Source organism: Herpailurus yagouaroundi, unplaced genomic scaffold, assembly GCF_014898765.1.
Source record: "Herpailurus yagouaroundi ecotype Mexico unplaced genomic scaffold, PumYag 161, whole genome shotgun sequence".
Classification (NCBI taxonomy): domain Eukaryota; kingdom Metazoa; phylum Chordata; class Mammalia; order Carnivora; family Felidae; genus Herpailurus; species Herpailurus yagouaroundi.
In genome coordinates this window covers 15478341-15504677 of record NW_024412402.1, presented here as the reverse complement: position 1 = coordinate 15504677, position 26337 = coordinate 15478341, and the positions used below count along the sequence as shown (strand labels likewise).

Genomic DNA, 26337 nt, shown 5'->3' with positions numbered 1-26337 from the left:
TGCACATTTAGGACTGAGGTCTCTGTCTTTCCTGATGCCCATTAGCAGGGATCATTACTCTCAGCCTTAGAGTCCAACCTCAAGTCCTAACCACCTGGCCATCTGATAACCCCCTGGCAGCTTACTTCTTCAAAGCCAGTAGAAGTTCTCTTGAGTTCGCTGTGACAAAAGTGTGAGGTAACAGAATGCATCAAGAGTGATATGCCATCACAGCCTTGGGTCTCACCCACACTCAAAGGGAGGCAATTTAGCAGGGAATGTACACAAGGGACAGCAATCTGGGGAGCCTTTCAGAATTCTGTTTTCTCCCCAGAGTCCATGGGGAAACTTAAAGAACCAAGAATTTAACACTGATAGCAGTGCATGCTTCAAAATCTACGTTCGGTATGGCCGAACAAATCTCTGGGATCCTTATAGGTAATCTGGCAATAGTAATCCCAGCTGAGAAATTACAAGTATTAAATAAGACAATAGATGCGAAGTCATTAATAAAGTGTCTGACACTTGATACCTGCTCAAAAAATGATAATGAGTCATACAACATTGTTGCCTTGTAATGCAGAATTACCTATCTCTATCTATCTATCATCTATCTATCTATCAAGATGGAGGAATAGGAGGGAGAATTAAATTCTCTTGCTACTGTAGAGATTTCTCAATTTCAAAACTCGATCTTTAAGGAACATTTCATCGCTGGTATTGGGACTGGTGTCTCACTACCACCATCACCTGCTTGTAAAGGGACTTTCCTCAGAGGAGACTGAGAAACTCAACTCCATGACATGGACATCCCTACAATCTTCCATACGATCCAGAAGGCACCAAGCCTTGTACACTGCTGGCTCAACACTTCTCTCACACTAGACGATCCTTTATGAGGCTCTAAGAAGATAAAATTCATATGTGTTCTCCCAAACAGAATCCACTGGTAATTTTCTTTTTCTTTTTCTTTTTCTTTTTTTAAAATTTAAATCCAAGTTAGTTAACATGTAGTGCAATAATGGTTTCAGGAGTAGAATTTAGTGATTCATCACTTACATATAACTCCCAGTGCTCATCCCAACAAGTGTCCTCCTTAACGCTCATCACCCATTTAGTCCATCCTCTACCCCACTTCTTTCCATCAACCCTCAGTTTGTTCTCTGTATTTAAATGTTTCTTATGGTTTGCCTCCCTCTCTATTTTTATCTTATTTTTCCTTCCTTTCCCCTATGTTCATCTGTTTTGTTTCTTAAATTTCACATATGAGTGAAATCATAGGATATTTGTCTTTCTCTGACCGACTTATGTCTCATAGCATAATACACTCTAGTTCCATCCACGTTGTTGCAAATGGCCAGATTTCATTCTTTTTCATCACTGAGTAATATTCCACTGTATGTATATACCACATCTTCTTAATTCATTCATCAGTCGATGGACATTTGGGCTTTTCCCATAATTTTGTTATTGTTGATGGTACTGCTTTAAACTTTGGGATACACAATCGCTTCTTGGCCTTTTGGCTAAGATCAAGTATAAACTTTGAGATACACATCCTCCTTCAAATCATCATTTTTGTATCTTTTGGATAAATACCTGGTAGTGCAATTGTTGGGTCATAGGGTAGCTCTATTTTCAATTTTTTGAGGAACCTCCAGACTGTCCTCCAGAGTGGCTGTACTAGTTTGCATTCCCACAAACAGTTCAAAAATATTCCCCTCTTTCTGCATCCTCGCCAACATCTGTTGTTTCCTGAGTTTTCATTTTAGCCATTCTGACAAGTGTGAGGTGGTATCTCACTGTGGTTTTGATTTGTATTTCCCTGATGATGAGTGATGTTGAGCATTTTTTCATGTGTCTCTTAGCCATCTGGATGTCTTCTTTGGAAAAGTGTCTGTTCATGTCTTTTGCCACTGGCAGTTTTCTAACATATATTCTTTCATCCTAAATATCCAGATATTTTCTAATTTGGTTTTGTTAGAGATAATATCCCTCTCTCCATCTTCCACTCCTCATACCCATAAATTCAGGCAACACCCTTATAAGAGAAGACATCTCCATCAAGTATATGATTCTTACTTAAGAACTACTACCTGAAAGAGGAAGAACAGAACCAACACCAGAGGAAATGATATGTCAGCTTGATGTCAAGAAAAGTTGGGATTCTGTACAATGAAAAGTGAGGCATGAATGATGTTTTTTATTTAGCCCAAATTAGTGTTGAGTTCAGGATTATTTTCAGTCATTCTTCAGAAAAGACTAGGAGGGACACCTGGGTGGCTCAGTCAGCTACGCGTCTGACTTCAGCTCAGGTCATGATCTCATGGTTGGTGAGTTTAAGCCTCACATTAGGCTCTGTGCTGATGGCCTGGAACCTGATTCAGATTCTCTGTCTCCTTCTCTCTCTCTCTGCCCATCCCCTGCTCACTCACTCTCTCTCTTGCTTTCTCTCCCTCTCCCAAAAATAAATAACTAGGGGCACCTGGGTGGCTCAGTTGGTTAAGCATCCAACTTTGGCTGAGATCATGATCTCACAGTTGTGGGTTCAAGCCCCATGTTGGGCTCTGTGCTGATAGCTCGAAGTCTGGAGCCTGCTTCGCATTCTGTGTCTCCCTCTCTCCCTGCCCCTCTCCCACTCGCACTCTGCTTCTCTCTCTTTCTCTCTCAAAAATAAATAAACATTTAAAAATAAAAATAAATAAATAAACATTTTTTAAAAGACTATGAAACTGGCTTTACCATATGAAAGAAACCAGGATCTCTGTTCTCAGCAAAGTTTAGACAAAACGTATCCTGTGTCTAGACAGCGTGGCTTAAGCTACATCAAAGCTATAATTTTCGTGGATGAACGAGAGTGGGAGTGGGAGGGAGGTTCAAGCTTCCAGGTATGGAATGAATAAGTCATGGGAATAAAATAAAATACAGTCGATGGTATTGTAATAGTGTTGTATGATGACAGGTGGTAGCCGCACTTGTGAACATAGCACAAAGTATAGAGAAGCCGAACCCTGATGTTGTCCACCTGAAAACACTGTGACACTGTGTGTCAACCATACACACAAAACAAACTTGGAAACATAGTTTTCAAATAAAAGAATAAATAACAGGGCGCCTGAGTGGCTCAGTCGGTGAAGCGTCCGACTTCGGCTCAGGTCATGATCTCGCGGTTCGTGAGTTGGAGCCCCGCATCAGGCTCTGGGCTGACAGCTCGGAGCCTGGAGCCCGCTTCAGATTCTGTGTCTCCCTCTGTCTGCCCCTCCGCTGCTTGCACTCTGTCTCTCGCATTGTCTCAAAAATAAATAAACATTAAAAAAAAAAAGAATAAATAACAGTGACAGAATTATCATAATCATCTATATGGATATCAGAATTCAAATAATGGTACTAATAGATCTGACACTTCTACTTTACCAGTGGGATCACGTAACCTGGGTAACTCCACATTCAGATTAGATGAAATATGAACCTTTTCATCAGGTGAATTGCAGAGTAGCCTGAGATTTAAGGCATGACTATCGATTAGAGGTGTCAATATTGACTTCTTTGTCCATGCTGCAGCAATTTGGTTCCTATTTGTAGGCCTTTAATTAGTAATTGTTTGTGTGTGTAGAGAGAGACAGACAGGGAAAGGGGAAACAGAGAGACAGAGAGACATAGAGAGAGATTGTGACAAAGTGAGACTTGATAATCCAATGTAGAAGGTTGTCTAACCATCCCCAAGCATCTTATCTCTCAGCAGAAGTTCACAAGGGAAGGCAGGGAGACTAAGAGAAATCTGCTTTTTTAAGAACTCACCTTACAGTATGTGATTCATTTCAGTACAAAACTCACCTGTGCTTTTTCTTCAAGTTTTTCACTATCTGTGTCAAGGAAGTAGTTTGCAAGCCATTACTCAAAGAACAGAGGTACCTGTGATTCCTTGGTGAGAAAGAGTGGCTCGTTTCTATTCAAGGACCCAACTGGTTCAAGCACAGGGAATGGAAACTAACAAGGCTAGATGGGTAGGGACTTAACTGGATTCAAGATCTCTGGGGCGGAGACTCCTCTTGGGTCTTCAGGTTACCTTGATGAGCAGAAAAACAAGAAACTAATCAAAGGTTTTTAACAATTGTTTTTAATATATTTCCCACTGTGTTTGCTTTTTGAACCCTCCTGAGATGAGTTCATGTCTCTCTGAAACTAGCATTTATACTTAAGAGGAAGGGAAGAGGACCCAATTAACTTTTTCCCTCAATAGTGATGCAGATAAACACACAATTGCTGACTCTCAACTTAAAATTGTCCAGAATCCATAAATGGTCACCACCTGTCCCTACATGCTCCATCTGAATGCAACTCTCTCTTCCACTATCTTTTTGAGGTGTGTTTAAAATATATCAATTTCTAAACTTTTTTATTGTTTCAAGTTTTAGTGTGACTTTGCCAAGGAAATACCTAAGGATATGTAACTATTTCCCACTTGTGTAACTAATAGATTGCATTGCTATCATAACTTTTATTGTCTCTATAAGCATGTGTAAACACACGGTATATTGAAGTGTATCTTCTTTTGTAAATTAGCTTTTCTTGAACTTTATTGATTTCTTTCTTTTAAGGTAATAGTCTTTTTCTTATTGGTTTGTCTGAACTTTTACAAATTAAGATAGCGAATTCAAGTTACTAACATTAACATCTACTGCTGGCTCAGACAAAAAAAAATCTTCATTACACATAGAATTGGCACAAATCTGTATAATTATAGTACCTTCTTTAGGAAAGCAATACGACAGTAGTTACTGAATTTAAGATTATATATACTCTTAATTCTAGTAATTCCACTCCAGGAGTCTATTCATGATTATAAAAGCACCAGTATATAAGGGTCTTTATTCAAACATGTGTGTTGATACATGGTTTGTAGTGGTGACACAATTGAAAACCAAAATATCCCTAAAGAGAATAAATCATGATAATGCTGCATCATGAAACATTAAGCAGCTACTAAAAGACTGAATTTCAACCACACCAGTTAACTGTGAGGAACTTGCAAGGGACATTTTCAATGGGGAGGGGGAACATGAGGCACAGAGTACGGTTAGCAGCATGCCGCTTTGGTAAAGCAAATAATCACATTGTATAATACAGGGACATGCAGAAGGGAGTGGAAGGATATAAGTGAGGTTATTAATCTGGAGTTGAGAAGTTGAGAGTTTGTTGAAAAACACACAAAAAAATTAAAAATAAGAATAATAATATGGCATATCTGATGTAATCTAATTACTTTAAAGTTATATTCATTATTATCTTCATAAAAAACAGAAAATAGGGGCACCTGGGCAGCTCAGTCAGTTGAGCGTCCGACTTCTGCTCCAGTCATGATGTCCCAGTTCAAAGGTTCAAGCCCCACATTGGGCTCTCTGCTGTCAGCACAGAGACTGCTTTGGATCCTCTTTCTCCGTCTCCCTCTGCCCCTCCCCCACTTTTGTGTGTGTGTGCGCTCTCGCTCTCTCTCTCTCTTTCTCAAAAATAAATAAACATTAAAACAAAAACAGAAAATAAAAGAATTGGATCTTAATCTACTGACCTGTAGGGATGTCAACATTATATATTTTAAGTAAAAAAAGGCAAGCTAAACAAAAATTTATATTTATATAAATTTATGAATTTATAATAATATTTTACATTAAAACACATTCTCCTCCCCACCCACACTCATGTAACAAATGCCTAGAAAGCCAAAGAATCAAACTTGAAAGTGGAACAAGAGACAGGAAGGCCAGGCAGAATTATTTCAAATTCATACCTAATAAATATGTGATGACAGTCCACTGACATTTCCATGGGGGGTTCGTCCACAGGACCTTACCATCACCATAGACGTAAACCCCTTGACACACCGTGGGATGCTGTCGCCCTGCCTTTCAAAATTCTACGTTGCTAATCCTGTCACGCCCATCATCTGAATCATCCTCTCTTGTATGTGCCTTTTGTTGTCCTTGCTTCTGACCCAACTCTAGGTTGGTATATCTCATTGGCCAAGTCTACATCCCATGTCCATGTTCCATATCTGCTAGAAGGAATGGGAAAGCCTCTGGTATTTCTGTTTCTATAGCAAAATGCAGGCCCACTTCCAGGAAGAGAGTTTAAATGACACACAGCCAAAATATATGAACAAGTAAGTTCCAGAGAAGATCCATGACTGTCCACCACACTGACCGCATGCCATTTGTGTACCTCCTTCCCTTCCTATTTTACACACACACAATGTCAGCACTTAATACAGTGCAACTGTATTCCTAAGGTCACTCCCTTCACAGAGGGAGTCATTTTGATATATCACCATTTATTTCATCCAGATCCAAATCTGAAATCTCTGAGTGATGTCAGTTCAATCCTAACTCAACGTGGTGTGCCCTATGGGCAAAATGGTAAAATCACCACGAATATGTCTTAAATATAATAATGGAGTAATAATATAATATAAAAATAGAGAGGAGGAAAGTAAAACATGGAAATAAACACACACGAAAGCATTGTAGAAATACATGTAGAAGGTACCAGACTTACTTTGCAACTGACTGTGAGGTAGTAGCTAACATTAGGACTTCTGTCTTCTTCAACACATTTTCTTATCAGGAAACTCAGCATGTCAATGCCGCCAGTGGGGTGAATCACACCGTCATTTCTGCAAGACACAAACAGGTATTGATCTTGTCAATTCATGCTGCAGTCGTTTATGATTAATTTTTACCTCTGACTGTTGTTATATGCAGAGGCATTCCTTAGAATTATCGAGATTTACTGTCTGAGGAAGAAGGCAAAGTAGAAACTTACTGCCCTATGCGTTAGTGCAAATATTTTTTCAGCAGGGGGGGAAAAGCCAGTAATTCCACAATTTTGTATTGTATGACACGCCAAATATTATTCATCATGCAACGTGTCAAGAAAATGAAACCCTCCAGGTGGAAATAAGAACACCAGGGAACTCATATCCTTCATCCTATGTCAGTACATCATACAGAGGCTTTGAACTACCTATTCGGTACTTCCGGAGTAACATGAAATAAAAAACGTGAGCACAGTACAAGCTGACATTCCTGAACGTTGTCAAAACAGGAACAGATTTTGTAGACTAGCCTAACTCACCCCAAGGCAACTAGATGGCCAGAAATGTCACTGACGTGGCAGTTTGTTTCCATAGGTTTTCCTCTCACGGTGTGGTACACATATAAATTTGCAGGGCATCTGGATTTTATCTTCTATTTCCCACTCACCAGCTCCTATTGGCACGATGTTACCCATATAGAAAACCGACAAAGTAGCCTCTGAGTCTGTGGGTGCACAGCCACTAAAGTTAAATTGTTACCCAATAACCGTGATCCAAAACAGTACCTGTCCCCTGATAAAAGTTAACTTGGAATAAATAAATTCATGGTGTAGAAAAAATTCTTTTTAAAAGACACAAAAATATCATCTTTTTTATGGCTGAATATATTTATTTATTTATTTATTTATTTACTTATTTATTTATTTATAAATTTATCTATAAATTTATATAAGTATAAATTTTGCATATATTTATTCCACCTCTTCTTTTTTCTACTCACCAGTTGGCGGACATTAGGGCTCTTCCCACAAGTTAGTTATTATAGATAATGCTACCATAAACATCAATGTGCATGTTTCCCCTCGGATTAGTATTTTTTTGTATTCTTTGGGTAAATACCTAGTAATGAAACTGCTGGATAGTAAGGTGATGGGGAATAAGAAGGGCACTTGTGGGGCTCCTGGGTGGCGCAGTCGGTTAAGCGTCCGACTTCAGCCAGGTCACGATCTCGCGGTCCGTGAGTTCGAGCCCCGCGACGGGCTCTGGGCTGATGGCTCAGAGCCTGGAGCCTGTTTCCGATTCTGTGTCTCCCTCTCTCTCTGTCCCTCCCCCGTTCATGCTCTGTCTCTCTCTGTCCCAAAAATAAATAAACGTTGAAAAAAAAAAAAAGAAGGGCACTTGTGATAAGTGCCGTGTGTTGTACATAAGCGATGAATCACTAAATTGTACATCTGAAACCAACATTACACTGTTTAGTAACCAACATTACACTGCTTATTAACTAACTGGAATTTAGATAAACATTTAAAAAAAGACACAAGAACTAAGTAAAAATTCTTAATTTTGTTATGGTTGAATTATCGAAAACATCCTAAAGACAGAGAAGGGGTAAATTACATCTTAAGAGAAAATACTACACATAAACTAAAGAGAAAATAAAAAGTATTAGTAGTTGTAATACAGAAAAATATATACAGCAAGAAGTAAAAATAAATACAAATAAATATAATAGACAAAAGGCACATAGGCTTTCCAGAAAAATGGAAAATTAGAAAGGTTGAAAAAAAAACCAAGGAAAGCATGCTCAACCTCCTTAGTAATCAGGGAAATGCATGTTAAAGCTACGATAACATATAATTTCATACTTTCAAGATTAGATTTTAAAATGTGTCAACGGTGGGGCACCTGGGTGGATCAGTCAGTTAAGCCTCTGGCTTCTGCTCAGGTCATAATCTCACGGTTCATGAGTTCAAGTCCCACATCGGGCTCACCGCTGTCAGCACAGAGCCTGCTTCAGACCCCCGGTCCCCCGCCGACCCTTCCCCCCCTCTCAAAATTAAATAAGGATTTTTTTTTTAATGTGACAACTGTGTCTATACCAAGTACTAGCAAGAATGTGGACCGCAAGAGCCCTCTCACTCTCCTAGTTAACATGAATATTGGTATGAATGCTAGATTTTCAATACAGTTACAAATCTGTATACTGTGTGGCCCAGCAGTGCCTCTCCAGGGACCTACATAGATTTGTACATATGTGTTTCCTATCACATATACAGCTCTGCTTACGTGTAGAAAAAAAAATATTCACAACTCAAGTGCTGTTTGGAAAGAGAAGAGTGTGAACGGAGAGAGAGAAGAAAAATGTGCTTTGTTCATAAAAGAAATACCACAGAAGTAAGAAAAAAAGGCAAATAAAGCAAGTCATGAAAATCAGTGAGTCTCAAAAGCATCATTTTTAGGTAAGAATACTGCTGGATGATTCCACTGATACAAAGTTCAAAATAGCTGGGGCGCCTGGGTGGCGCAGCCGGTTAAGCGTCCGGCTTCAGCCAGGTCACGATCTTGCGCTCCGTGAGTTCGAGCCCCGCGTCAGGCTCTGGGCTGATGGCTCAGAGCCTGGAGCCTGTTTCCGATTCTATGTCTCCCTCTCTCTGCCCCTCCCCTGTTCATGCTCTGTCTCTCTCTGTCCCAAAAATAAATAAACGTTGAAAAAAAAAAATTAAAAAAAAAAAAAAAAAAAAAAACAAAGTTCAAAATAGGAATGAACATATATTTGGTAAGCTTACAAAAGAAAATCAAGGAAAGGAATCACAGAAGTTTCAAGAGAGAGGCGCCTGGGTGGCTCAGTGGGTTAAGCGTCCAACTCTTAATTTCGGCTCGGGTCATGACCTCATGGTTCCTGAGTTCAAGCCTCACGTCAGGACGTGCGCTGATGGTGTGGAGCCTACTTGGGATTCTGTCTCCCTCTCTCTCTGCCCCTCCCCTGCTCGCTTTCTATCTCTTTCTCCAAATAAATAAAAATAAACTTTAAACCAATTATTAAAACAAAGAAAATATGCAGATTCCAACTTCTTAGACCCTCCCCATAAGTTGTTACTTATATTAGAATTTGCCACCACCCCCCCCTCCCCTGCAGAGATCTTCTATGACCCCATCCATAAAGAAAATCAGTTGTGAAGAAAAGGAGTTGTGGAGTGCGAAAACCACCACGTAGGCTCCCTAATATACATTAAATATCTTTCCTGACGTTCCAAGGCCAAGGATCCACACCAGAATTTAGAACCAAAGCCCCAATTTGCGATCAAGTATTCTTTTGCCTCGTATTATTCTCTGTAACTATTTATTCCTATCAGGAATATCACAGAACTTAAAAAGTCCCCTTTGACAGGGGGACGAAGAAGTGTTTGGAGTCTTAAATTCCTTCCACCTTCTTTCTATATGTAGAATTCTCTCTTAGCAGAACCCCAAATCTGACTTAAAATCTGTATCATGAAGAAGTATAGGAAAAGTAGGAAATCGTATCCTTATAATAGGAAAAGGTACTAATAAGTACAAGCTGAAATACCTGATACTGATTTTATGTAATGTTTAAAATTTTTTTTAATGTTTATTTATTTTTTAAGAGAGAGACAGAGCATGAGTGGGGGAGGAACAGAGAGAGAGGGAGACACAGAATCTGAAGCAGGCTTCAGGCTCTGAGCTGTCAGCACAGAGCCCAAGGCGGGTCTCGAACCCATGAACCGTGAGATCATGACCTGAGCTGAAGTCAGACGCCCAACCGACTGAGCCACCCAGGCGCCCTTGAGTTTATGTAATTTTTAAAATGGAGAATGGCTCATGCAAAAATTAGACCAAGTGCAAAGTGGTGTCTCACAACACATTACTTAAAATTTGCACACCAACAGTGGTTCAAAGTAAATAATTAAAACATACTAAAAAAACAAAAACTTTTACAACAGATATTTATTGATCTATAGTTTGCCCAGCACTATTCCAGAACTAAAGCTCCTCTATTCTCACACATGGGGGATTCTTTATCATAGATCTACCTAGACTTGTAGGGGATTTTTATCTACTACCTACACAGTACAATCTCACCTTGGAAAGAGTCCTTATTCTCTTTAGAATTCAGTTTTTTTTTTTTAAGTGTATATGGGGGTGTGTTCTAGATCATTTCTCTAAAAGTCCTTCCTGGTCTAATCTAAGTGTGTTTGACTTTTAAGGGATTGCCAAAATTTTATACTCCATCTAGCTTATTTGCATATTGGGTGATCAAGACATTTCTGCCTGAAACAGTGTTGCCTCTCCTAGAGATGTACTTTTTCAATCTGAGTGAAATTCAAAGGGCACTTGTAAGTAATTAACATATGGCATTCATGTAGCATCTTTGGCTTTAAAGTTCTTTCAGATTCCATCCCCACATCTTTACGGGATAAACAGATAAGGCAACATTATCTCCAATTTAGAGGTGAGAAATAGAAGGAGTGATCCTTCCTGACTCCTAATCAAGTGTGCTCGTAGCAGAATCCCAAGCTACAGAGACACTACTAGCAACTAGGTCAACTTCCTGGAATAGATTTAGCAAACATTTTGCTGTTAACAAAGCCCACTGCAACTTGTTTTCATGCAAGTTAATTGCCCCTGAAGGATGAAGCAGAAGTGATGTCAGCCCAGCCCTTACCCCATGGCGACTACAGGAAGGAAGGAAGAAGCTGCTTGACAGAAAGTTGAGACTCCAGAGATCAAAGCCCAGGGACATCGCTGCCAACACTTTCAAAAAGGCTACGCAGAGGAGGGATGAGCCCAGAGAACTGCACAGAAAAAAACACAGTGACAAAACCAAGTAGGGGCATGTCAGAGGAGCCCAGGGAATCTGTCCAGCTCAAAAAGGTGCTTCCACAGGAAACAGCAAAGAGCAACAAGAAGCTGAAGCAAGCGACAGACCATGACCTCATAGCAGATTCACAGCCAGGTGGTGGCCTTCAGAAGAGAAGACTCCAGAAGGGAGGCAGAGGTGTAGTAATGGAAATTCTTCTGACATACATATTTATTAAAAGTATGTGAGAGGTTTTGGGAAAACAGAAGACAGCCAAGATCTCCTAAGGGCATGTGCTTTACACATACATGGTGGGGAGGGAAGGACCTTTATACTCTACTCACCAAAGAAGTTCACCTCTCAGAGTTTTCTGACCCAGATGAGCTTCAGGGTCTACCTTAAGCCTAGTTCAGCTCATACAGGGTTTGAAATGGCCAGAGAAAGCTAGTGTATGGGTTCTAATGTCCTTTTCCCCAAGACTGCTTATGGAGACTACTTTTTTTCCCCCATCACATAGATGAATATATCATATATTGATAATATCATGTGATCCTGACTAAATAGTCTACACCACGTAACTGCGGCAGTTTTCGTTTCTAATAGGTAAAGGCGGACATTTTTTTGTTTTCCCAGGGGAGAAATTATTTCTGTGTAGAGAGAACAAGAAACTATAAAATTGAAAGAGGATAGAGATGGCAGGGAAGCAGGGAGACAATAAAAAAAAAGTAGAGTAGAAAAGAGAATTGAAGCTAGCAGGAAAGTTCATCTTCTCCGTGTAAGAACCAAATTTAAAAACTAAATTTAAAAGGTGAGTTGATATGGATGCAGGAGAGATTGTAATTCCTCGTTTGGGATGGGAATCTAAGCCAGCTCTCAATCTCTCTCTCTTTCTCTCTCTCTCTCTCTCTCTCTCTCTCTCTCTCCCCCTCTCTCCCCAAAGGAGAAACTGAAACTAAGAATATTAAAAGACTTGTTCAAAACACTGTAACTCATAAGTAGTGACAGTCTCAGTAATGGAATTCTTATGATTTCAGGAGCTAGATTTAACACCTAACTGATATTATCCTGGATTCAGTGCCGAGCTAACAGGAACATCCAGACAGAAGGCAATGCATTTATTCAATAAGATTTAAGCGTTAAGGAGGGCACCTGTTGGGAGGAGCACTGGGTGTTGTATGGAAAGCAATTTGACAATAAATTTCATAAAAAAAAAGATTTAAGAGTCTTCCAGTGCTAGATATGCCACAAACATGGGATGAAAAACAAATGAGACTAAGTCCATTAGGAGCTCGCAGTCTAATGGGGGAAATCATGTACTCAGAAAGGTAAATTGCAGCATGCTTTGTGAGCCTATAGACACATGAAGGACTGTGGAGGCTACAAGGAACATGTGACCATTTGGGAGAAATTGAGAAAAGGCTTTACTCAGTGGATCACAAATGAATGAGATCTTGAAAGATTAGTGGAAATTTTTCAGGCATCAGAAGAATGAGGTCATTCTAGAGTAAAGAGACTGATGTATAAAGAAATAGGAAAGAATATCTGGGGACAGCACACATTTGTGGGATGGAGCACAGAGAGGAGGCTAAGGAAGGAGATGAGTAAACACGTATTATAAAATTCCTTGTTCTAGGGGCGCCTGGGTGGCTCAGTCGGTTGAGCACCCGACTTCGGCTCAGATCACGATACCAGGGTTGGTGGGTTCGAGCCCTGCGTCGGGCTCTGTGCTGACAGCTTGGAGCCTGGAGCCTGCTTCCAATTCTGTGTCTCCCTCTCTCTCTGCTCCTCCCCCACTCATGCTCCATTTCTGTCTCAAAAATGAATAAATGTTAAAAAAAATAATTTAATAAAAAAATAAAATTCCTTGTTCTAGAGGCCATGCCAGTAATTTTGCACTTTCCCCTTGGCTACTGTGGTGCTAATAAAGGTTGGTAATCAAGAAAGCATCTAGGAAATTTCTCCGAATTTTCTCCAAAATTCTTTCAGAATAGATTCTGTACTTCTATGGTGAGTGATTATCCAGTTTCTATGTGGTTTAGACCCTTCCTTGGGGTGACCACCTGTCTCACCCTGAACTCTCCTAGGTTTAACAAGGAAAGTCTCATGACCAGAAAATTGTTTAGTCCCCAGAAAGCTTGTTTTCACTGATAAGAGTAGTCTCTGTAGCACTGAAGAATATTGGAAGGGATAAGTTTACAGATTCATGGTGTAGAAGGAGAAAGGAAGAGCCAGATGGCAGTGTTTCGTCCTTTGCTCTGCAGAAGGTCCAACTAGAAATCAAATTTCATGCCACATCCCTGAAGCCTTCTGAGTGATTCTGGGAGGACCCTGCGTCCTCAGGAAGGTGACACGCCATTTTGGATGCTTGACTCCACTTGGTAAACAGACCGTAAAAGCAAAACTGGGTGGCAGGAAGGTGACATTAGGAAAGATCTCCTCACATGGGCCCTCAGTGTCTGGAAGAGCTCTGGCCATGTCCCTGATTTCTCCCTTTCATGTGGCTGATGCCAGTCACCTGTAGTCCTGGGACAAAAGGCTCTTTATGTTGTTGCTTCAAATTTGGGGACTTAGATGTGCTGTGGGACAACTTACAGGAAACTACATAGATTCACTTCAGACCTGAGGCACAAATGCAATGACTGAATTTGCCTCATAAGGAGAACCACACCACATAGTGGATGGAAAATAATAGCTAATGTTGACTGAGTGCTGCTGTGGATTATGTGAATTTATTTAATCCTTACAATGATTCCATGAAGTGGACACTATGATTGTCCCCACTTATACAATTAGGCAAGGAAAGGGGAAATAGTTTCCCAAGTTTGCCAATGAGTATAAATGGAAGAGTTAGGATTTTTAATTCTGGTCTGACCTCTGAGGCCATGCTCTTAGGATATAATGCATGCTTCCTTAGTGAATGAACAGATAGACGGATGGATGGATGGGTGGATTGACAGATGGGCTGCACTTATCCAGAAGCAGAGAGAAGAGATGACAACAGGTCCCCTTTGGTTGAGATTTTGTATTTCTTCACTATCCTGAAAGATTTTTAGATGGCATGTGTATTTTTGAGGTACAGTTTATGAACATAGTTATTTATAGCTCCCATGCCATTCGATGTGTAGCCCATACAATGCATGTTTAAAAATCTATGCTGATTTTTATTGCACACACCTACATTAGGAGCTGTTGTTAAAAAATAAATAAGCTCTGGGGCGCCTGGGTGGCTCAGCCGGTTGAGCGTCCGGCTTCGGCTCAGGTCATGATCTCACGGTTTGTGAGTTCTAGCCCCAAGTCGGGCTTTGTGCTGACAGCTCAGAGCCTGGAGTCTGAAGCCTGTTTGGGATTCTGTGTCTCCTTCTCTCTCTGTTCCTCCCCCACTCGTGCTCTCTCTCTCTCTCTCAAAAATAAATAAACATTAAAAAATAAAATTAAATACATAAATAAATAAATAAGCTGTTACTTACCTCTCTGGTATACAGAGCAGAGATCAAAGTTAAGGAACACCATGCAATAGCTGTTTCTTCATGAATTGATTTAGGGTTTATGTGACTGTACTACTTCCTTGCACGAAAGGCTCTGTGTATGGTCTTTCCTTCCTTCACTCTCCCGAATTACATACAGATAATCTGTTACATAGGTTTTAAACTTGGACAAAACAGTTACCCCATGGAACCCAGCAGAATCCCAAAATCAAGGGTTGGGCAGGTAGGTGGGCGTGAGGGGTGGTTGGGGGTGGGATTACAGAATGATTGAGAACAAGAGCTAGGGCATAATCTCTCTTTCTGAGATGTCTTTCTGAGACCCTTCTCTGTCCGTGTTTGGGAACAGCACAGGATATGTGTTCCATGCCTAGAGAATCTAAAGGGCCTTGAGCTCTCCTTTCTGCTACTTCTTCTAGCAGATGTGAACAGCAAGGAAATGCCCAGTGGAAACCAGACTTCTGTGTCTCACTTCATTTTGGTGGGCCTGCACCACCCACCGCAGCTCGGGGTGCCGCTCTTCCTGGCTTTCCTGGTCATCTATGCCCTCACTGTCTCTGGCAACGGGCTCATCATCTTCACCGTCTTGGTGGACACCCGGCTCCACCGCCCCATGTACTGGTTCCTGTGTCATCTCTCCTTCTTGGACATGACCGTTTCCTCTGCCATTGTCCCCAAGATGCTAGCTGGCTTTGTCTTGGATAGCAGGGTCATCTCCTTTGGAGGCTGTGTAATCCAACTCTTTTCTTTCCATTTCCTGGGCTGTACTGAGTGCTTCCTTTACACGCTCATGGCTTATGATCGCTTCTTGGCCATCTGTAAGCCTTTACATTATGCCACCATCATGACCCGGAACGTCTGTAATTACCTGGCTTTGGGCACCTGGCTGGGAGGTACCCTCCACTCACTTTTCCAAACAAGCTTCATATTCCGGCTGCCCTTCTGTGGCCCAAACCAGGTAGACTACTTCTTCTGTGACATTCCTGCCATGCTGCGTCTAGCCTGTGCTGACATCACCGTCAATGAGCTGGTCACCTTTGTGGACATTGGGTTCTTGGCCCTCACCTGCTTCATGCTCATCCTCACTTCCTATGGGTATATAGTGGCTGCCATCCTGCGAATCCAGTCCGCTGATGGGCGCCGCAATGCCTTCTCCACCTGTGCTGCCCACCTCACTGTTGTCATTGTTTACTATGTGCCCTGCACCTTCATTTACCTTCGCCCTGGCTCTCAGGAACCACTGGATGGAGTGGTCGCCGTCTTCTACACTGTCATCACCCCCTTGCTTAACCCCATCGTCTACACGCTCCGCAACAAAGAGATGAAGGCAGCATTGTGGAGGCTGGGAGGTCGCAAGGATGTGCTGCCTCACTGACTCAGGCATTGCAGACATGCAGAAGACACTAGAATTTCGGGCACCAGATGGGACATCCGTAACCGGGGAGTTTTTAAGACAGAGAGGAAAGAAGGATCCATGCAGAGAGTAGAAACTCCTAGGTGGAAACTCGAGAAAGTTTCCTGCTTTCAGACATGATTTTTCCATATTTGTTCTTTCAATTCCAATGGAGATCGGGCAAAACAACTCAGCAAGGATGGCAGCTTGTGGAAAAGATCCAAGATAAGTAAAATATCCACATAAAAAGCCTGTTTCTCTGTGGCATCAACCTATATGTTTATTATTGCTTCTAAGCCTTCAGCTGATACCCATATTGCTTTTTACATGTTACAAATAACCTTCATGCAAAACTTGAATTCAAGTTTCTCCAATGTTAAAAATAGTAACTAAGGGAGCACCTGGGTGGTTTAGTCAGTTAAGCTTCCACCTTTGGCCCAGGTCATGATCTCACAGTTCATGGGTTCAATCCCCACGTCGGGCTCTGGGCGAACGGCTCAGATCCTGGAGCCTGCTTCGGATTCTGTGTCTCCCTCTCTCTCTGTGTCCCCTTCCTGCTTGTGCTCTGTCTCTCTCTGTCTCTCAAAAATAAATAAACATTAAAAAAAATTTTTTAAATAGTAACTAAGGACACACTACTGTTTAGAGTTTGAATATTGAGTATGCTTTGGCTTCCTTCTAAACTTGGCTTCATATTTTAAAAATTGAAACAGCTCTCTGACTTCATGTTTTTTTTTTTTTCAACGTTTATTTATTTTTGGGATAGAGAGAGACAGAGCATGAACGGGGGAGGGGCAGACAGAGAGGGAGACACAGAATGGGAAACAGGCTCCAGGCTCTGAGCCATCAGCCCAGAGCCCGACGCGGGGCTCGAACTCACGGACCGCGAGATCGTGACCTGGCTGAAGTCGGACGCTTAACCGACTGCGCCACCCAGGCGCCCCTGACTTCATGTTTTTTAAATAGGTTCCATGCCCAGTGTGGGGCTTAAGCTCATGACCCTGAGATCAAGAGTCACATGCTCTACCAACTGAGCCAGCCAAACACTCCACTGGCTTCATATTTTAAAACTTAAACAATTGATATAACTAGAATTTTATATTAGAAAAAGAAGCAAATTGTAAAATTTTGTTAACGTTCATTTCCCAAATGACTAATTGGCACATTACCCTTATTAAATATTTGTCACACAGGCTTGCTTAATATGCTACACTTTAGGGGCACCTGGGTGACTCAGTTGGTTAAGTAACCGACTTTGGCTCAGGTCATGATCTCATGGTTACTGGGTTCGAGCCCCTCATCAGGCTCTGTGCTGTCATAACAGCCGGGAGCCTGGAGCCTGCTTCGGATTCTGTGTCTCCCTCTCTCTCTGCCCCTCCCCTGGTTGTGTGTTCTCTTTCTCTCAAAAATGAATAAATGTTTTAAAAAATCTCTAAAAAATATGCTACTTCAAAAAAAATTTTTTAATGTTTATTTATTTTTTGACAGAAAGAGCCAGAGTGCCAGTGGGGGAGGGGCAGAGAAAGAGGGAGACCTAGAATCTGAAGCAGGCTCCAGGCTCTGGGCTGTTATGACAGCACAGAGCCCAACACGGGGCTCGAACTCACAGACCACAAGATCATGACCTGAGCTGAAGTCAGACACGCAACCAACTGAGCCACCCAGGCGCCCCCTCTACCTTTTAAATATATTAAATTCTTACATGTACTTGATCTTATTTCAGAATATCGTATATATATGTATACGATATACATATATCTATATACACACTATATATGTGTATATCCACATATACATATACATATGTATATACACATATATACACATATATGTGTATACACATATATATACACATATATAACATATATATACACATATATACACATATGTGTGTATACACACATATATACACATGTATAAACACATATACACATATATATGTATATACACATATATAAAATATAGGTTCCATTAATATATGTCTGTTAGCACAAATTTTTTGAATAGCTGCATTAAAAAAATACTTTTAAATACTCAGTAGGGCTACTCTCCCATCTTTTCTATTCATATTTAGATTATTTCCAGCTATTATATTTATTTAGGTGCATATACAAATACTCTGTATTATTATATTTTATAGGTTATTTCTATGCTGTATATCATAGTGTATCATGTATTATGTTATTATAAATGTTTTGATTTATATGTTTTGCTGTCATGACCTAATAGTCATTCTAAGTTAATGTTTTTATATATCTGCTCAGATTACTTATGTGTTATTTTTTAAATTTTATTATTCAGCAAAAAATCTGATTATCCTTATTTCTAAATTCTTAGAGAACATTTCAATTTACCTCTCCTTCACTTAACCTCTCTAGGACTCATTTTCTTTACCTGTAAAATAAAGTTAAGCAAGATGATCTCTAAGCTACCTTTTATTTTAATATTCAAAAGCTCTATAATTGTTCTATTCCCACTGCTTCCATGAAATTTTCTTAAAATTGGTGTGTGCAGGCAAAGTTCTTCAGAGAGAAATAGGAAAAGAGGAGTCACAGAAAAATATCAAAGATCGATAGCCAGTAGCCAGATTTTTTCATCCATCACTTACATGCCAGAAGTGATAAAATATAGTATGGACAATTTTATCAAAAATTTGTTTTCTATTTGCACATGTTGCCTAGTTTGACAATTTCACTATATTCCAAGGGCCAGGATAGAACTAAGTGATAGAAGTTAGATATCATTATTTAAACTGCATGTAAAGAATATTCTAATATAGATGAACTGTCCAATAGTGTAATAGTCTTTTCTGCAAAATAGTAGTATTGTCACACTGAAAGAGTCATGGGGAAATTGGTGGGTTGGGTAACTGGTTGAGAAAAAGTGAGGATGTTGTACTCTGTCCCATGTCCCAGGGTTAATGGCCACTGTTAACAGATCACTCATCATGTATCGTCATTTCCATTTTTAAAATGTGGAGTTGCAGGGCACCTGGGTGGCTCAGTTGATTAAGCTTCTGACTCTTGATGTCAGCTCAGGTCTTGATCTCAGGGTCGTGAGTTCAAGCCCCGCTTTGGGCTCCGCACCAGGTGTGAAGCCTACTTTAAAAAAAAAAGAACATTTTTTTAATGTGGAGTTGACATACTGAGCATGAGATGAGGAGTTGAGCCTTCCTGCCAATAAGTGATGATGATAAGATATCAGCCCAAGTCCATCTGACTCCAAAGTTCATGCCCTTTTCTCTGTGCTCTTTCAAAGATGCTTCTGGAAAGCACAAAAATAGGTAGCACAGTCCTTCTTCCTGGGGGCTATGATACATACACGGAGAAGAATGATGTAGTACACTAAGACAGTTTGGGAGTGGGACTCCTAACAGAATACACTGTAAATACCACTGGATTTCCAGAGGAGCTAAAACACTCTTAGAGTAGAGAGACCTCCTAGAGGAGAAAAGCTTGATCTTAATTTCAAATAGTGGCTTAGATTCTTGAGTCTCAAAGTGCAACCTATGAAATAGCAGCATGGGCATCACAGGGAGCTGTTCAGAAAGGCGGAACCCCAGGCCCTCCTCCAGACCTGCCGACTTAAGACTTGTATCCGAAGATTCTCATATGCACAACAGCGTCTAAGAAGCTTTGAAGACATTAGTAGATACAAATGAAGATTGAGAGGCGCCTACGTGGCTCAGTCAGTGAAGCGTCTGACTCTTGATCTCCACCCAGATCTTGATCTCAACGTTGTGAGTTCAAGCCCCATGTTGGGCTCCATGCTGGGTGTTGAGCCTACTTTAAAAAAAGAAAAAAATGAGGGTTGATTTCTTCAAGGCAAAATAGAGCAGAGTGAGAAGAATGGGAGGAAGTTATGGTAAATTTAAGAGAGGGTGAGAAAATCTACTTGAATAGAGAGAATCGTACTGAATAGAGGAAGGGTGGAGGAAAGAAGAATAAATAGATAACAAGTAGTCAGGTTTTAGATAGTCTTGAATTATAAAGTGAAAATGTTATGCAGCATAGTAAGGAAGCGTGTGAGGTTGGGTGGTTAGCATTTCTGGGAGGGGGGGGGGCGTTTGAGATAACCCAGTGGGGATTGAATCAGGCAGTGATGAGCAGGATGGAGTGAATCATCAAAAGAGAGAGATGAGAACTGAGGAAACCTTATAGGAGGCTATTTTTCTAATCATCCAACTGTGATGAAATAAGAGAATAATGGTAACGGTTATAAAAATTAAGATGCAGATACGGGGGGGGCGCCTGGGTGACTCAGTGGGTGAAGCATCCAACTTCAGTTCAGGTCATGATCTCATGGTTTGTGGATTCGAGTCCCACATTGGACTCTGTGCTGACAGCTCAGAGCCTGGAGCCTGCTTCAGATTCGGTCTCTCTCTCTCTCTCTCTCTGCCCTTCCCCTGCTCACACTCTGTCTCTCTCTCTTTCTCAAAAATAAACATTTGAAAAAAAGTTCTTTTAATTTAAAAAAAGAAGCAGATACAAATGGAGCTGCATTTCAGAACTGAAGTCTAGTTGGATCGAAATGGAAAAGAAAAATTCAAACAGAACTTTGGTGTTGAACTTGATCCATCGGAAAGACTGGAAAGGGTGTGTGCTGAACACATTTCCTAAAAATTCAAGGAGACAAAATCTGTGGAAGATCATGCCGTAAACCACATGAATTCCCTTTCTGACTATTCAGTGAATACACAAGCCAAAGCTTTGGAAGAATCTATAAAGCTTGGACTACAAAAAGCTCGCTCTGGATGTATGGAGGATGGGACTACTGTGTTCCTACCAATGTAATGAAATAGGGACTCCAGGCAATAGTTTATACAGGTTTGATAAACTTTTCCACACCCCCGAGAAATAAGGCCTTGCCCATCAACATCTGCAGCTCTAGAAACCCTTTAAAAAGCAGGATAGGAAAAGTCTGGGAGAAATCAAGCTTTGCAAGACCTTCAGTGGGATTTTCCAGGCTCTCTTGGAGATCATGTATTTACTCGGATAGGACATTACGTATACCCCATGCGCCTAACGCAGTGAGCAATCTCTCTACTGAGAGATTCATTGAGAAAGGAAGTAGGCAATGATAAAAGTCAGCGACTTGCGAGGACCTGCAGAGTAATCTTATATGTCTTTAAATGTTCCATGAGGCAAATCGCACTTGGAGGTGACCACGTGGAAAAAGAAACCATTAAAATGTAAAGATTGGACTCAGGTAAGTAAAAAAAAAAAAGGGGGGCACTATTCAGCTACTCTAAGTGAAAAGATGGTCATGGGGACAAATGGTCCAACTACAAGCAGGTAAATCACTTCCTCCTGAGTAGCACATCCAGTATCCCTTTGAGAATCTCTCATCCTAACGACTATGGGCTCCAGAACTCACCTCTCCCCTCTGAATCTCTTCTTGTATCACTGCTGTAGGGACAACATCTGTTAGTCTTTGCCCACCTATTTTTATTGAGTATCTAAAATATAAAAGACATATCTAGGCCCTTCAGGAGATACGCATATGACCCAATGAAGCATCAAGCACTACTAAGAGGAATTGGCTATTTACACGGAAGGAGAGTGTTCAGGTAACAGAGAGGAAACCAACCTGCCTTGAAAAGTTTTGATTGTGCCTCAGATGGTGGAATCTCTATTTGCTAAGTGGAGAATGAAGAACGGTCAATGCGAAAGCATCATATGGAAAAACTGAGAGACGTGTGACAGACATTAGCGTGACCAATTAACAGCAATCAAAATGTATCAACTGTGAATGTCTAGGTTATTAACTGTAGTGATTGCAGAGAAAATACAAAGGTGTATGGTGGAGCTACTTCAAAGATGGGCACGAAGTCATAGAATATTAGACGTGGAATTATAAAAAGTGACCAGTTAGCAAGCAGATGACTCAGCAGTTTCTATAGCACACCTGGAATCCTCACAAAACCTTATGGCTTAAGTGTTTTTTTATCCACTTACATATGTGAGGAAAGTAAGGCTCAGAAATTTCAAGGGACTCCACTTTCATGGAGCCTGGATTGGAATAGAAGTCTACCTCTTTCCAGAGCCCATACTGGGGCGCCTGGGTGGCTCAGTCAGTTAAGCGTCTGTCTTTGGCTCAGGTCATGATCTCACGGTTTGTGGGTTTGAGCCCCGTGTCGGGCTCTGTGGTGACAGCTCAGAGCCTGCTTGAGATTCTCTCTCTGTCTTCTTTCTCTGACCCTCCCCTGCTTGTTCTCTCTCTCTCTCTCAAAAAATAAAAAAGTACCCATATTCATTTACTCCTTTCACTGTATCTTAGTGCCTTGAGACCATCACCCACAATCCCTTGGTTACACGGGATACCACCTCATACAGAATATTCCAAGTTGTGTTTGGCTTTTTTAAAACCAGATTTATTGAAGGAAAATTTACTCATTTAAAGCATACAGTTCCATTTTTTTAAAGTTTACACAAGGTGTGCCTATTCTAATTTTATAGCATTTCTATCACTTTATGCCTATTTGCAGTGAGTCCCTGTCCCCACCCCGAGCCTCGGGTATGCACTAATCTACTTTCTGCCTCTGTCCATTTCACACGCATGTAGGTAATCATATATGTGATCTTTTGTGTTTGACTTCCTTCATTTAGCATGCTTTTGAGGTTTATTTACAGTCACATGATATTCACAGTCATGCTCTTTTTTGAAGTTCATTATTTTAATCATACTCACTATTCACATGTGTAGCATATCAGTACTTAATTCTTTTCTATAGCTGGAAAGTATTGCGTAATATGCATATATCATGTTTTCTTTATCCATGCACCAGTTGGACATTTGAATTGTGTCTATATTTCAGCTATTATGAATAGTATATTTGTATATACGTTCTCATGAGAGCATGTCTTCAATTCTCTCATGTGTATAAATAGGAGTGGAATTATTGTGTCATATGATAACCCAGGTGCAACTTTTTGAAGAAATTCCAAACTGTTTTCCATAATGGCTGTACCACTTTGCATTCCCACCAGCATGTTCCAATTTGTCTACCATTTTTGCCAATATTTTCTTTCTTTCTTTCTTTCCTTCTTTCTTTCTTTCTCTCTTTCTTAATACAAGAGGAGCTTGGAACATCTTGTTGTGCCAGGAAATGAGGAAGTATATGAAATAGATGGAACCTGTCAATAAGACAAGGTGACACATTGAAGGCGCTCCAAGTGGCCAAAGCTAGCATAATTTGAATTACAAAATAAATAGTTATCACATTGGATTATACTTAATCTCACAATAAAAAAATATATCCATGAGTCCCTACTGATGTAAATAATTGAATAAATAAATAATGGGGAAGAAGAAACAGCTCTTCCTTCCAGAAATTCCAATTAATAATGTAGAAGATCGAGGGAAATTTTTTTAAAAAATCACCATTAGGCAGGGTGCCTGGGTGGCTCAGCAGTTAAGCTTCCGACTTTGGCTCAGGTCATAATCTCACAGCTCATGAGTTGAGCCCTGCGTCGGACTCTGTGCTGACAGCTCAGAGCCTGGAGCCTGCTTCAGATTCTGCGTCTTCCTCTCTCTCTGCCCCTACCCCACTCGTGCTCTGTCTCTGTCTCTCAAAAATCTATAAATACTGAAAAAAAATCACCATAGGCAAACAACAGAGTAATAATATTTTCAGGCAAAATACACAAATGTATGCTAAAATCAGTGAGTGACAGTTTGACGAGATACAGAATTTAAGCATAGTGTAAAAGTATCTCCTCCACAAGACAGTTAACATAACCAATAACAAGATATAGTGGCACCATGTATAACTCTGAAATGATGCCCAGAAAAGGATATAACATCGTTTCTGTGGTATTATTGTCAAAAATGCATAAGCTCTACCTACTCAGGAGAAAGCATCATCCCTACCCAAATTGAGAGATTGTATGAAATAATTGACCATTACTCACCCAAAGAGTAAAGGTCATTAACCACAATGAAAGAATAAGGACTGGGGCATCTTGATGGCAGTTAAACATCCAATTCTTGATTTCAGCTCAGGTCATGATCTCAGGGTTCATGGAATTGAGCCCCATGTGGGCCTCTGCACTTAACTGCATGGAACCTGCTTGGGATTCTCTTTCTCCCTCTCTCTCTCTCTGAAAATAAAAAACTAAACTTAAAAAAAAAAAAAAGAAGAAGGACTAACACAGGTTGGAGAAGACTAAGATCCTGTTCTAGATCCTGAGTAGGAAAAGGAAATTGATGAAACACCGGTGGCATTTTAATATAGTCTGTAGTTGAGTTTATAGTATGATACTGTCGATTTCCTGACTTTTATAATTTTACTACAGCTTATAAATTGTTAACATTAGGAGAAGGTGACTCAAAGCATATGTTAACTTTATTCTAGTTTTTATTTGAGTATAGTTTATACATAACATTACATTAGTTTCAGGTGTACAACATAGTGATTCAATAAGTTTATCCATTATGCTGTGCTCCCAAGTATGGCTACCATCTGTCACCATACGACACCATTACGGCACCGTTGACTATATTCTCTATGCTATGCCTTTTATTTCTGTGACTTATTCATTTTTTAACTTTCCTGTAAATGTAATATTTCAAAATAAACCGTTTTAAATTTTAGAAGGAATTTAAATATTTTTTATACTCATATTGAGCAAACAGTATCTTTCTTTCCATTTAAGTCATGTTTTGTGTCAATCAGCACATTTTCCTTCTTCAGGTTTCTTTCTTTTTAACAGCTCATTAAAATGTACATTGCAACCATTAAATTAACCTGGTTAAATATACGATTCAATGGTGATTATTAAATTTACACAGTGGTACAACTATTATCACAATCCAATTTTAGAACATTTCCATCACTTCAGAAAAATCTGTCCGACCATTTGTGGTCATTCCCTGTCTCAGCCCGGTCCTAGACAACCACGAATCTTCTTTCTCTCTTTATAGACTTGTCTTTACGGGACATTTCATCAGAATGGAAGCATACAATATGTGACCTTTGTGTCTCGCTTCTCTCACTTAGCACACTGTTTTTGATTTCTATCCATTTTTGTGCATTAGTACTTTGTTCCTTTTTGTTGCTAAGTGATAGTTCATTGCATGACTATACTCTTTTTTCTTAAATCCATTCAACAATGAACAATAAACATGATTGTTTCCAGGCTTTGGCTATTACGAGTAATTCTATAAACATTCAAGGTTACTTGGACATAAGTCCTCTCTCTTCTGTAGATTCCTAAAAATGGAAATGCTAGATTAGGTAAATTCATGTTTAACTTTTTTTTAATTTTTTTAAATTTACATCCAAATTAGTTAGCATATAGTGCATATAGTGCAACAGTAGATTCCTTAATGCCCCTTACCCATTTAGCCCATCCCCCCTTCCCACAACCCCTCCAGTAACCCCTCTGTTTGTTTTCCATATTTAAGAGTCTCATGTTTTGTCCCCCTCCCTGTTTTTATATTATTTTTGTTTCCCTTCCCTTATGTTCACCTGTTTTGTCTCTTAAAGTCCTCATATGAGTGAAGTCATATGATTTTTGTCTCTCTCTGACTGACTAATTTCACTTGGCATAACACCCTCCAGTTCCATCCACATAGTTGCAAATGGCAAGATTTCATTCTTTTTGATTGCCGAGTAGTACTCCATTGTATATATAGATCACATCTTCTTTATCTATTCATCCATCGATGGACATTTGGGCTCTTTCCACACTTGTCGATAGTGCTGCTATAAACATTGTGGTGCGTATGGCCCTTCAAAACAGCACACCTGTATCCCTTAGATAAATAATTAGTACTGCAATTGCTGGGTCCTAGGGTCATGTTTAACTTTTTAAGAAACTGCCAAGCTGTTTTCCAAAGTGGCTATACCATTTTGCATTTTCACTAGCAATATATAGAAGTTTTAGTTTCCCTACATTCAGTAACACTTGTTACCTCTTATTCTTTTTTTTTTTTTTTAATTTTTTTTTTCAACGTTTATTTATTTTTGGGACAGAGAGAGACAGAGCATGAACGGGGGAGGAGCAGAGAGAGAGGGAGACACAGAATCGGAAACAGGCCCCAGGCTCTGAGCCATCAGCCCAGAGCCTGATGC

General features: G+C 40.1%; 1 protein-coding gene across 1 annotated transcript; it reads left to right on the top strand.

Moving 5' to 3' along the window:
- Window positions 1-15105: 15105 nt before the first annotated feature.
- OR10G6 (olfactory receptor family 10 subfamily G member 6) lies at window positions 15106-16360 on the top strand. The gene has a single exon (XM_040482800.1). The coding sequence runs from the start codon at window positions 15306-15308 to the stop codon at window positions 16239-16241; it is 936 nt and encodes a 311-aa protein (XP_040338734.1). The 5' UTR covers window positions 15106-15305; the 3' UTR covers window positions 16242-16360.
- The last annotated feature ends 9977 nt before the right edge of the window (window positions 16361-26337 follow it).